Here is a 13,877-nt window from a genome sequence, read left to right on the forward strand (position 1 = left end):
CACATTGCTAATCAACTACAATACAATATAAAATTAAAATTAAAAATAAATCTCCCTGCCTTAACATCTCTTAAAGTATGCATATTTCTGGCATTAAGTGATGATCCCTTCCATACCTACAATATCTGGCAGAGTTATCAGTAAAAGAAACACTACAGAGACCTTCCTGTTCAAATGAACATTCAAATAAACCAAACAAAAAAATTTAAAAACTTTAGCCTTAAGAGAATATGCGATCACATAATGCTGGATTTTCTAGCATTACTTAGAAATTATTATGGATTTGTGTTTAAGCCTGAGTATATATTTCCTAACCCAGTGTATTGAGTTGTTGTTTTTTTTTTTTTCCCATCAAAGCAGTTGCTTTTCATTTTAATCCATAATACAAAGTACACTTCAAAGTTCAGCCCAATCACTATAAATTGATTGGGATTGTTAAGGACAGATCTTTGGATTGTGTTTCATGCATTTGGTTTAAACCCAGATTTAATTTGATCGAGTGTTAACCATGAAGACTGTGAAAGTCTTCTGCATCCTTTTCGTGTTGCATCTATGTCTCCTTGACTCCGGGAGGACGGGCAAAGTTCTTGTATGGCCTGTGGATTTTAGTCACTGGATTAATTTACAAGTTATTCTAGAAGAGCTTCACCTTCGTGGGCATGAGATAACTGTCCTGGTACCTTCACAAAGTCTTCTGATTGATCATACCAAGATTCCCTATCATGTGGAGATCCTCCGGCTTTCAGTAACTGAAGAAACTTTCATGGAAGAGCTCAATACCATTCTCTATGAAGCTACGTTTGAACTGCCAAAACTTTCATGGTGGGAAATGCAAACAAAACTGGCAAATCTAGGCAGAAGATTTTTATTAACAAACAGAAGAGTGTGTGACAGTGCTATCACAAACAAGGGGTTACTCAGCAGGCTACAGGCAGCCAAGTTTGATGTCTGTATTGCTGACCCTTTAAGTTTTTGTGGGGAATTGGTGGCTGAACTCCTGAATATTCCATTTATATACACTTTTCGACTTTTCTATGGGAATGTCATTGAAAGACTGTGTGCTGGGCTTCCTATGCCTTCTTCATATGTTCCTGGTGTCACATCAAGACTGACAGACAAGATGACTTTTAGACAGAGGCTGGAGAACTGGTTACTCTATACAGTGAGTGACATGATATATTCATATTATATATTTCCAGAATGGGATGAGTATTACAGCAAGGTTTTAGGTAAGAGAAATATGTATATAATAAGTATTCTTATAGCCTATAAAAATGTAAATATTTATCTGACTGTATGAAAACTTACATCCATGTTGAGGCAAATGGCAAGTTTTCCTTGTTTCTCATGACTTAATAATGTTTCATTCTATCTGTAATGATATTTTCTTTATCCATTCATGTATTTATGAACACTTAAATTATTTCCATGATTTTGGCTATTGTAAATACTGCAGCAATGAGCTTAAGAGTGCAATGATCTGTTTTTTTGTTTTTGTTTTTGTTTTTTTTCTATTTTCATAACTATAAGTGGAATTTCTGGATCATATGGTAAAATCAAATAAAATCAAGTTAATTTAAAAATTTTTAGGAACCTCCATAACATTTTCCTTATTGGCTCTACCAATTTACATTTGCACTAACAGTGTAAATTTGTTCATCTCTTTTCACTACCTCCTCACCAGCATTTGTCTCCTGTCATTTTGATGATAGCCTTCCTAACAGGTATGAGATGTTAATTCTTTGTGGTTTTGCTTTAAATTTTCTTGGTCACTAGTAATGTTGAGCACCATTTCAGATTCTTGTTGACTAACTGAATGTTTATTCAGTTCCTCAGCTAACTTTTTAAAAGCTAATTATTTGTTTTTGTGCTATTGAATTGTGTGAGTTCCTTCTATATTTTAGGTGGCAGCACCTACATAGGCATATGGTTTGCAAATATTTTCTCTATTTTCATAGGCTCCTTTCTTTTTTTTTTTAATTTTATTTTATTTTTTAAACTTTACATAATTGTATTAGTTTTGCCAAATATCAAAATGAATCCGCCACAGGTATACATGTGTTCCCCATCCTGAACCCTCCTCCTTCCTCCCTCCCCATTCCATCTCTCTGGGTCGTCCCAGTGCACCAGCCCCAAGCATCCAGTATCGTGCATCGAACCTGGACTGGCAACTCGTTTCATACATGATATATTACATTTTGTTGATCATTTCTGTGCAGGGTGCAGAACCTTCTAATTGGAAGCAGTTCCACTTGTTCATTTTTCATTTAATTTTGTTACTTATACTTTAGGTGTTACATTTTAAATTCACTGCCATGATGAGTGTCAAGAATTATTTCCCATTTGTTTTCCTTGAGGAATTTTATGGTTTTAGGTCTTATATTTAAGTCTTTCAACTGGATTGAACTGGTTTACTTCTGGTCCCAGCAGTCTGACACTCAGTTTAGGGACATCTTTTCTAGTGATAGGGTATTACTCTGTCCCTGATTCTTCCATAGTTCTTAGCAACTTAGAATAATCTGAGAAGAAGAATTAAATACTTGGTAAATAGAAGAAATACATTTCTTTTACTTATATATGTTAAAATGCTACAAGATATAGATGCAATTTGGCTATTCAGAATTTAAAATCATCATTATACAATGCATTCCAAGTATGTTTTTCAATTTTAAAAGTATAACTCATAATATATAATTTTTTTCATTAAAATATGTCATAGATATGTTCAAATAATTGATGAATAAACCAGAAAGACAACATTAATTTCAAAAAATTGAGAAACTATTTACAAACCTCTTGGGGGATAAAGTAATTTTAGGATAAGAGCACTAGGTTAGACACAAAAATGGTCCAAAAAAATGCTATAGGGCAATAAAATCATAATTTGGGAAATGATATTTTCTACCAGACAGAAATATGCCCATTAACAATTAATTTCAATGTATTTTAACTCAAAAGTTAGAGAAAATTAAAAAAACAAAAAACAACCTAAAGTGTGCACACATTTTCATAAAGATATGTGTTGAATATGAAACTGGATATTGTAATCACCAGAGTCAAGCCCTTCATTTACTGAGATTTGCCTTGATCTCTTATGCAGATAGATCTTCCTAGGAGTTCAAAATCCCTTATATTTTTCTGGTAAAAACCTTAGCGCACTTAGGACATCAAGGAGAATATTCAAAAAGCCATGTAGTAAGAAACAAGATAGCTATGGTTTCCTCCTATTGGTAACACAGAGCACATATTTCAAAAGGACACCAAAATTCTGGATAAGGTTTGGTATACAGCAGTAGATATATAGAATTCAGAGATGAAATTCTGGTTGAAACTAAGGAAGATGATTCAATTCAGGGTCACTAATTTGAGTTCTTATTCTGTAAATATTCACTTGGCTTCCAATTCAGTTCAAAGGAACCCTTTTTGTACTGTTTGTTAACTAAATATGTCAAAATGGCAAATATTTCACCACCAGATTATTGTGCAATACAATATCTTTACCAAAGAGGATGAAATCTTGTAAAATAAGAACTTTCCTTTACTATAGCAAAGGAAACAATCACTTTAAGAATTGTACTAAAAGTATTCAGGATGTAATTTGTTGTGACAGCACACTTGAAAACAGTAGGAAAAAAAAGGATAAAACGCAAGTTGATTATAAACATAGTCAGAGACATTTTGGGCAATGAGGATGAGATAAATTGGAATTTCAGAAGGTGTGACTCTACCACAGAAGGCTGAGGATCATTGCCTAGGTTTCTTAAACTTACTAGAAGCACATGAGTGGGTTCAGGTTTAGCTCAAGATGAAAGACTCCATTGACAGAGAGAAAGCAACAGGCTTTTGGTTTTGCTCCATACTTATATCTGTGTTTACTTATTTATATTCTGCCTATTGTGTCCTCTTCAGGGTGAAAGGCCAATTGATACATAAGCTGGGTTGCAAAGGCTCAGTATTGGTCTTCAAGAATTTACTTAGAAAATTAGGTGGAGAAATATCTTCCATTTACCATATCAGATTGTTTTCCCTCTATTACCCTTCATTTTTATTCAGGAAAACCTACCACACTGTGTGAGATTATGGGGAAAGCTGACATGTGGTTGTTTCGAAGTTACTGGGATTTTGAATTTCCTCAGCCTTATTTACCTAATACTGAATTTGTTGGAGGACTGCACTGCAAGCCTGCAAAGCCCCTACCTAAGGTAATTAAACATGCTTATTATTTTCCTATAGGAGTGTTTATCTCTTAAATGATTTCTAGTTAATTATTATTAAGATTTGATCTGCAAACTGAGAATACAGAATAGAATTTAATGGTCATTATATTCTTAGACTATACACTACAGTCGGAAGGTGGATACCATTATTTTGGATTATGTATTATTATCTGATTGAAGTAGTGCTCAATATTTTCTTTTCTTGTTCAAAGTCCATTCACTATTCATGAAAATCTATTCTATATACATTTTAAAATATTTTCTAGTATCTCAAGAATACCATGCTATAATTGAAAATAAAGATAACATTATATTTTAAGTCAAGTCATCTGTAAATATAGTGTAATGGGTAATTTTATGTATTAATTTCCCTGGCTAGGTACTGAGCTGTTTAGACAAACATTTTTCTGGAAGTTACTGAAAGTCTATTTTCAGATGACATTAACTTTTAAATATGTGAACCTTGAGTAAACAAATTACTCTTCATTATGTGGATAAGCCTCATCCTATTAGCTGAAGATGTGACTATAACAAAAGACTGAATTCTGCCCGTAGGCAGCCTGCAGACTTGAACTACAGCGGTGGCTCGTCTCCGAGTCTCCAGCCTAATGGGTTGTTCTGCACATTAAACTTGCCAGCCTTCATAACCATGTGAGAAATCCCTGAAAATAAATCTTTTACCTGGCTTTCCATTTTAAGTCTCACGTATTTTTTATTGCCTTATTTAATTAACTTAGTTTTGCTAGTATTTAAATATAGGATGAAAAGATTTCTTTTTATTTCAGTATGATTGAATATGCTGTTTTTATTTTTAACTCAAAATTATATATTTCTACTATATTCCTATAATCCTCAGAGTATGTTTTATAGGTATTTCTGCATTATTTGTCTGGTCAGGAGTTACTTGGCTACCTCATTCCTGATTGTGTTTGTGGAAGCTTATATAAAAAACAAATATAACCAAAATAAAAGAAAATTGAAAGTTAGAAAACAGGGAAAATTAAATATACCAAAATCGTGTCATTGTGCTGACCATGATTCAGCAGAAAAATGAGAGATAATCTTATTATCTTCTAAGACTAAATATAAAGTGCACCAGAACTATTTAGCTTAAAGGTAGAAATTTGCTCTGCCACCTACTGTTGTGTAGGCTTGGACAATTACTTAACCTTACTGAGATATGCAAATGTATACATATCTCATAAAATTACCATATATGTAAGCTAAATGATACATGTAAAGAGTTCAGCAAATGGCAGAAGATAACAGGCAGTCAATAATTTGCAAACACAAACATGCATGCACAGAAACATACATACCTGAAATATGCTTTACTAAATGAGCCTTTAGTAAAAATAATTTTTAATTTGTTTAATAAGAAATGATTTCAGGTCATCTATTTACAGTCAAATCATTAACATGTGAAAGTACAGAATTGTTCTAATTATTCAGACACATTGAGAAAAAAGTGTGACATCTATTATAACTGTAAGCTTTTATATTACAAACACTGTTTTCTTCATAGGAATTCGAAGAGTTTGTTCAAAGCTCTGGAAAAGATGGAGTTGTGGTGTTTACTCTGGGGTCAATGATCAAAAACCTCTCAGAAGAAAAGTCTAATATGATTGCATCAGCCCTTGCCCAGATTCCACAGAAGGTCAGATAATATTTTTTTCAGGGACAGTTGTATTAAAACTTCTATAAAAGTATACTTTTAAGGCATAGAAAAGGCTATTGATATTGGTAATGTCAATTTAAGTGAACTCTAAAGAAAAAGTATAAATGTTTAAAAGGGGATATTTGATTGCTACCTTGCTTTAAAACTGGCATTATTCACAGGAAAATCTATTGCAGTATTTTCCTTAAATAACGAGCTAAAACTTAATCATTTGCTACTGTTAAATAATCAGTCAGCTTTGTGTATAGGTTTTAAGGCATCCATGTAATCTAACTTTTTTTTGGATGTTCTTATATTTTCTTTAAATCTGAAGCATATAAACAAGTTGCAAATAACATGACAGAGAATAAAGGAAAAGATAATGAAAATAATAGGCTCAATTCACAGAATGTCTTGGGACTATACTTCCTTATGATTTATTTTTTTGAACATGAGTCCTTGTTGAACCTGAAACCAAGAGCTTAGATTCTAAAAATAATCCTAAATAAATATTCTTCTAATAATCTTAGAAAATTAATCCTAAAAATGATCCTAAATAGCAACCCTAAATAATGATTCTTTTTTTAATTTATTCATTTTTTAATTGAAGGATAATTGCTTTACAGAATTTTGCTGTTTTCTGTCAAACCTCAACATGAATCAGCCATAGGTATACATATGTTTCTTCCCTCTTGAACCTCCCTCCCATCTCCCTCCCCATCCTACTTCTCTGGTTGATACAGAGCCCCCTCTTGAGTTCACTGAGACATAAAGCAAATTCCCACTGGCTATCTATTTTACAGCCTTCCCTGATAGTTTACCTGGTAAAGAATCTGCCTGCAAGACAGGAGACCCCTGCTGGATTCCTGGGTCGGGAATATCCTCTGGAGAAGGGATAGGCTACCCACTCCAGTATTCTTGGGCTTCCCTTGTGGCTCAGCTCGTAAAGAATCCCCCTGCAATGCAGCAGAACTGGGTATGATCTCTGGATTGGGAAGATTCTCTGGAGAAGGGAACAGCCACCCACTCCAATATTCTGGCCTGGAGAATTCCATGGACTATACCCATGGGGTCGCAAAGAGTCAGAAACAACTGAGCAACTTTCACTTCACTTCACTTCATCTATTTTACATATGGTAATGTAAGTTTCCATGTTACTCTCTCCATATATCTCATCCTCTCGTCTCCTCTCCCCATGTCCATAAGTCTGTTCTCTATGTCTGTTTCTCCATTGCTGCCCTGAAAATAAATTCTTTGATACCATCTTTCTAGATTCCATATATATACATTAGTATACAATATTTATCTTTCTCTCTCTGACTTACTTCACTCTGCATAATAGGCTCTAGTTTCATCCACCTCATTAGAACTGACTCAAATGAGTTCCTTTTTATGGCTGAGTAATATCCTATTATGTATATGTAGCACAATTTATTTATCCATTCATCTGTCAATGGTCATCTAGGTTGTTTCCATGTTCTAGCTATTGTAAATAGTGCTGCAATGAATATTTGGATACATGTGTCTTTTTCAGTTTTGGTTTCTTCAGGGTATATGCCTAGGAGTGATATTGCTGGGTCATAGCTGGGCTTCCCTCATAGCTCAGTTGATAAATCATCTGCCTGCAATGCAGGAGACTTGGGTTTGTTTCCTGGGTCAGGAAGATCCCCTAGAGAAGGAAACAGCAACCCACTCCAGTATTCTTGTCTGGAGAATCCCATGGACAGAGGAGCCTGGCAGGCACAGTCCATGGGATTGCAAGAGTTGGACACAACTTAGCAACTAAAACACAACACATGGTGATTTTATTTCTAGTTTTTAAAAGAATCTCCATACTGTCTTCCATAGTGGCTTTATCAGTTTACATTCCCATCAACAGTGCAAAAGGTTTCCCTTTCCTCCACACTCTCTCCAGCATTTATTGTTTGTATACATTTTGACAATGGCCATTCTGACCGATGTGAGGTGACATCTCATTGTAGTTTCGATTTGCATTTCTCTAATAATGAGTGATGTTGAGCATCTTTTCATGTGTTTGTTAGCCATCTATATGTCTTCTTTGGAGAAATGTCAGTTTAGGTCTTTTTTGCAATTTTTTATTGAGTTGTTTGTTTTTTGGTTTTGAGTTGTATGAGCTACTTGTATATTTTGGAAGCTAATCCTCTGTCAGTTGTATCATTTGCTATTATTTTCTCCCATTCTGAGGGCTGTCTTTTCACCTTGTTTATAGCTTCTTTGCTGTGCAAAAGCTTTTAAGCTTAACCAAGTCTCACTTGTCTACTTTTATTTTTATTTCCATTACTCTAGGGGGTGAATCATAGAGGATCTTGCCTTGATTTATGTCAGTGAGTGCTCTGCGTATGTTTTCTTCTTAGAGTTTTATAGTTTTTGGTCTTATATTTAGCACTTTAATGCATTTTGAGTTTATCTTTATTTATGGTGTTAGGAATTGTTCTAAATTCATTCTTTTACATGTAGCTGTCAAATTTTCCCAGCAACACTTATTGAAAAGACTGTCTTTGCCCCATTGTATATTCCTGCCTCCTTTGTAAAAAATAAGGTACCCATAGGTGCATCGGTTTATTTCTGGGCTTTCTATCTTGTTCCATTGGCCCATATTTCTGTTTTTGTGCCAGTACCATACTGTCTTAATGACTGTAACTTTGTAGTATAATCTGAAATCAGGAAGCTTGATTCCTTGAGCTCCATTCTTCTTTCTCAAGACTGCTTTGGGTATTTGGGGTCTTTTGTGTTTCCATATGAATTGTGATTTTTTTTTTATTCTAGTTCTGTGAAAAATGCCACTGGTAATATGATAAGGATTGCATTGAATCTGTAGATTGCATTTGGTTGTATAGTCATTTTCACAATATTGATTCTTCTTATCCAGGAGTATAGACAATCTCTCCATCTGTTTATATCATCTTTGATTTCTTTCATCAGCATCTTATAATTTTCTGTGTGTAGTTCTTTTGTCTCCTTCAGTTCAGTTCAGTTGCTCAGTTGTGTCCGACTCTTTGTGACCCCATGAATTGCAGCACACCAGGCCTCTCTGTCCATCACCAACTCCTGGAGTTCACCCAAACTCATGTCCATCGAGTCAGTGATGCCATCCAGCCATCTCATCCTCTGTCGTCCCCTTCTCCTCCTGCCCCCAATCCCTCCCAGCATCAGAGTCTTCTCTACTGAGTCAACTCTTCGCATGAGGTGGCCAAAGTATTGGAGTTTCAGCTTCAGCATCAGTCCTTCCAATGAACACCCAGGACTGATCTCCTTTAGAATGGACTGGTTGGATCTCCTTGCAGTCCAAGGTTAGGTAGGTCTATTCCTAGATACTTAATTCTTTTTGTTGCAATGGTGAATGGGGTTGATTCCTTAATTTTTTTTCTGATTTTTCATTGCTAGTATATAGGGATGTGAGTGTTTTCTGTGTATTGATTTTGTATCCTGAGACTTTGCTAAATTCACTGATTAGTTTTAGTAATTTTCTGATAGTATCTTTAGTAGAGTTTTCTATGTGTACTATCATGTCATCTGCAAACAGTGAGAGCTTTATTTCTTCTTTTCCAATCTGGATTCCTTTTGCTTCTTTTTCTTCTCTGATTGTTGTAGCTAGAACTTCTAAAACTATGTTGAATAATAGTGATGAGAGTGGACACCCTTCTCTTGTTCCTGATCTTAGGGGGAATGCTTTCAGTTTTTCACCATTTTGAATAATGTTTGGTATGGGCTTATCATATATGGCCACTAATCAATAATAATTCTTAAATAGTTAAAACTTTTTAATAATATAGTAAAAGATTTATAAATATACTTTATAATATTCCAGCTATATGCTTTTTTAATTTTTTCCTAGTTTTAGTTAAAACAGACCTTTACAACAATTATGACAATTTTTATATTTATATCCAAATTCCTTTAAAAAAAATTGCTTTGTAGGAGTAATACCCATTTAAACATTTAACCTAAAAGGCATCATCATAAAAGTATTGAATTTCCAATTGCATTAAAATACAATGTTTAAGAGTGGTATCAACGAGGGGCTGGAGGAACCAAAAACTGTCTCTCCAAAACTATGTTGATTAAAAATGGCGAGAGGGAATGTCCTTGTCTTGTTCCTGGTCTTAGAAGAAGTGCTTTCAGTTTTAATCATTGAGAGTAATGTTTGCTATGGGTTTGTCATGAAAGCAAAAGTCATTCAGTCATGTCTAAATCTTTGCAACCCATGGGTATAGTCCATGGAATTCTCTAGGCCAGAACACTGGAGTGGGTAGCCTTTCCCTTCTCCAGGGGATCTTCCCAACCCAGCGATCTAACCCATATCTCCTGCATTGCAGGCAGATTCTTTACGAGCTGAGCCACAAGGGAAGCCCAAGAATACTGGAGTGGGTAGTCTATCCCTTCTCCAGCAGATCTTCCCAACCCAGGAATGGAACTGGGGTGTCTCCCATCACAGGTGGATTCTTTGCCAACTGAGCTATCAGGGAAGCCCTGGGTTTGTCAAATATGGTCTTTATTAAGCTGAGGTAGCAGTCCTCTATGCCCACATTCTACAGTTTTTATCATAAATGAGTGTTGAATTTTGTCAAAAGATTTTTCTGCATCAGTTAACATGATGATATGGTTTTACTCTGCAGTTTGTTAATGTGGTGGTGATGGTGGTTTAGTCATTAAGTCGTATCCAACACCCGTGACCCCATGACTGTAGCTTGCCAGGCTTTTCTGTCCATGGGATTCTCCAGGCAAGAATACCGGAGTGGGTTGCCATTTCTTTCTCCAGGGGATCTTCCTGACCCAGGAACTGAACCTGGGTTTCCTGCATTGCAGGCAGATTCTTTAGTGACTGAAAGATTCTTTACCAACTGTTAATGTGGTGTATCACATCAATTGATTTGTGTATACTGAACAATCCTTGCATCTCTGGAATAAATCCCACTTGATTACAGTGTATGATCCTTTTTATGCATTGTTGGATTCAGTTTGCTAGTATTTTGTTAAAGATTTTTGCATCTATGTTCATCAGTGATATTGGCCTGATATCTTTTTTTGTGATATCTCTATTTTTGTTATCAGGGTGATAATGGCCTCATATAATGAGCTTCACAACGTTGCTTCCTCTGCAATTTTTTGAAAGAGTTTCAGGAAAATAGGTTTTGATTCTTCCCTAAATTTTGACAGAATTTGCCTGTAAAGCTATTGGGTTCTGTTCATTTGTTTGTTGGAACATTTTAAATCACAGTTTCAATCTTAGTACTTGTGATTGGTTTGTTTATATTTTCTGTTTCTTCCCAGTTCAGTTTTGGGAGACTGTACTTTTCTAAGAATGTGTCCATATCTTTCAAGTTGTCTTTTAATGGCACACAGTTGCTTGTAGTAGTCCCTTATGATCTTTTGTATTTCTGTATTGTGCATTGTAACTTCTTTTTTATTTCTCATTTTATTGATTTGAGCCCTTTCCCTTTGTTGTTTCATGAATTTGGCTAAAATTTTATTAATTTTGCTTATTTCTCAAAGAACCAGATTTTAGTTTCATTGATCTTTGCTACTGTTTTCTTTGTCTCTATTTCATTTATTCCTGCTTTGATCATTATGACTTCTTTCATTATACTAACTTTGGTTCTGTGTATTCTTTCTCTAGCTGCCTCAGGTGGAAGGATAGGTTATTTATTTTAGTTTTTTCTTATTACTTAAATTAAGATTGTATTATTAAAAACTTCCTTTCTTAGAACTTCTTTTGCTGTGTTCCCTATGTTTTGGATATTGCATTTTTGTTGTCATTTGTCTTTAGATTTTTTTTTTTAATTTCCTATTTTATTTCTTCAGTGATATGCTGGTTGTTCAGTAACATTGTTTAGCCTCCATGTGTTTGTGTTATTTTAATTTTTTCCCCCTGTTTTCCCCCTGGTTTCTAATCTCATAGAGTTGTGATCAGAAAAAGATGTTTGATACAATTTCAATTTTCTTAAATTTACCAAAATTTGCTTTGTGACCCAACATGTGATTTATCCTGGAGAATGCTCTGTGTGCACTTGAGAAGAAACTGTATTCTGCTGCTTTCAGATGGAATGTCTTATAAATATCAGTTAAATCTATTTGATCTAATATGTCATTTAAGACTTGTGTTTTCTTATTCATTTTCTGTCTGGAAGATCTGCCCATTGGTGTAAGTGCCCTCACTATTATTATGTTACTATTGATTTCCCTTTTTATGACTGTTAGCATTTACTTTATATAGTGAGGCTGTCCTAGGTTGGGTGCATATACTTTAAAAACTGTTATGTCTTCTTCTTAGATTGATCCCTTGATCATTATGTAGTGTCCTTCCTTTTCTCTTGTAGCAATCTTTATCTTAAGTCTATTTTGTGTGATATAAGTATTACTACCTCAATTTTCTTTTACTTTCCATTTGCATGGAATATCTTATTCCATCTCTTCACTTTCAATCTGTATATGTCCCTAGGTCTAAACTAGGTTTCTTGTAGACAGCATATATATGAGTCTGGTTTTCTTTATCAATTATCAGTCTATGTCTTTTGGTTAGGGCATTTAATCCATTTGCATTTAAGAGAATTATCAATATGTATGCTCCTGTTGCCATTTTCTTAATTGTTTGGGGTTTGTGTCCACAGATTTTTTTCTTCCCTTTCTTTCTTCCCATCTTCTCTTGTGGCTGGATGACCATATTTTGCTTTGTGTTTTGATTGCTTTTTCTCTTTTATGTGTGAATCTATTGCAGATTCTGCTTTGCATTTCCCATAAGATTTTGATATATATACAAGGGTCTTCCCTGATAGCTCAGTTCGTAAAGAGTCTGCCTCCAATGCAGGAGACCCCACTTCTATTCCTGGGTCTGGAAGATCCACTGGAGAAGGAATAGGCTACCCACTCCAGCATTCTCGGCTTCCCTTGTGCCTCAGATGGTAAAGAATCCACGTGAGAGACTGGGTTCAATCCAGTGGATTGGGAAGATCCCCTGGAGAAGGGAAAGGTTGCGCACTCCAGTATTCTGGTCTAGAGAATTCCATGGACTTGGAATATACTTGGAATATACCCTTGGGGTCGCAAAGAGTTAGACACGACTGAACGACTTTCACTTTCACATATAAACAAGGTTGTTTTAAGTTGTTGATCTTTTACTTTCAAATATCATTTCAAAAATGCATTTCCAGTCTCCTACATCTGTAATCGCCACTTGTCACAGTTGCTGGTTTCAATATCATATTTGTGTGTGGATGTTATCCTGTATTTACTGTGTGTTTTCCTTACTAGGTACCTTTACCATTTGAGGTTTTCTTATTTCTAGTTGTCACCTCAACTTTTTCTACTATCCAGAGAAGTTCATTTAGGAAGTACTAACCATGGCAGTTAGTGAAAAAATAAAAAGGAATTCAAGTTAGAAAAGAAGAAATAAAGCTCTCACTATTTGCAGAAGACATGATACTATACATTGAAAATCCTAAATATGCTACCAGAAAACTGCTAGAGCTCAAGAATAAAGTTGGTAAAGTTGCAGGATACAAAATCAATACACAGAAATCTCTTGCATTACTATGTACTAAACAACAAAGACCAGAAAGAGAAATTAAGAAAACAATCTCATTTACTATCACATCAAAAAGAAAATATACCTATGAGTAAACCTAACAAAGGAGGCAAAGGACCTATACTCAGAAAACTATGAGACATTGATGAAAGAAATCAAAGATAACACAAACAGATGGAGAGATTTACTATATTCCTGGTTTTGAAGAATCAATATTGTGAAAATGGCTATACTACCCAAAGCAATCTACAGATTTAATACAATCCCTATCAAATTACCAATGGCATTTTTCACAGAATTAGAATAGAAAAAAATATGTACAATTTGTATGGAGACACAAAACCCCCAAATAGCCAAAGTGATCTTCAGAAAGAAAAATGGAGTAGGAGGAATCAGGCTCCCCAATTTCAGACAGTACTACAAAGCTACAGTAATAAAGACAATATGGTACTGGCACAAA

General features: G+C 34.8%; 1 protein-coding gene across 1 annotated transcript in view; it reads left to right on the plus strand.

The window, feature by feature from the left end:
• Positions 1–434: 434 nt before the first annotated feature.
• The window catches only part of LOC102398161 (UDP-glucuronosyltransferase 2C1), a 36,890-nt gene continuing 23,447 nt past the window's right edge, over positions 435–13,877 (plus strand). Inside the window, exons 1-3 of the mRNA XM_006080172.3 lie at positions 435–1,229; positions 4,054–4,202; positions 5,743–5,874. Of these exons, the coding sequence (XP_006080234.1) occupies positions 509–1,229; positions 4,054–4,202; positions 5,743–5,874 (1,002 nt within the window). The 5' untranslated portion in view covers positions 435–508. The remainder of the gene's footprint in view (positions 1,230–4,053; positions 4,203–5,742; positions 5,875–13,877) is intronic.

This window comes from Bubalus bubalis, chromosome 7 (genome assembly GCF_019923935.1).
Source record: "Bubalus bubalis isolate 160015118507 breed Murrah chromosome 7, NDDB_SH_1, whole genome shotgun sequence".
In the NCBI taxonomy this organism is placed as follows: domain Eukaryota; kingdom Metazoa; phylum Chordata; class Mammalia; order Artiodactyla; family Bovidae; genus Bubalus; species Bubalus bubalis.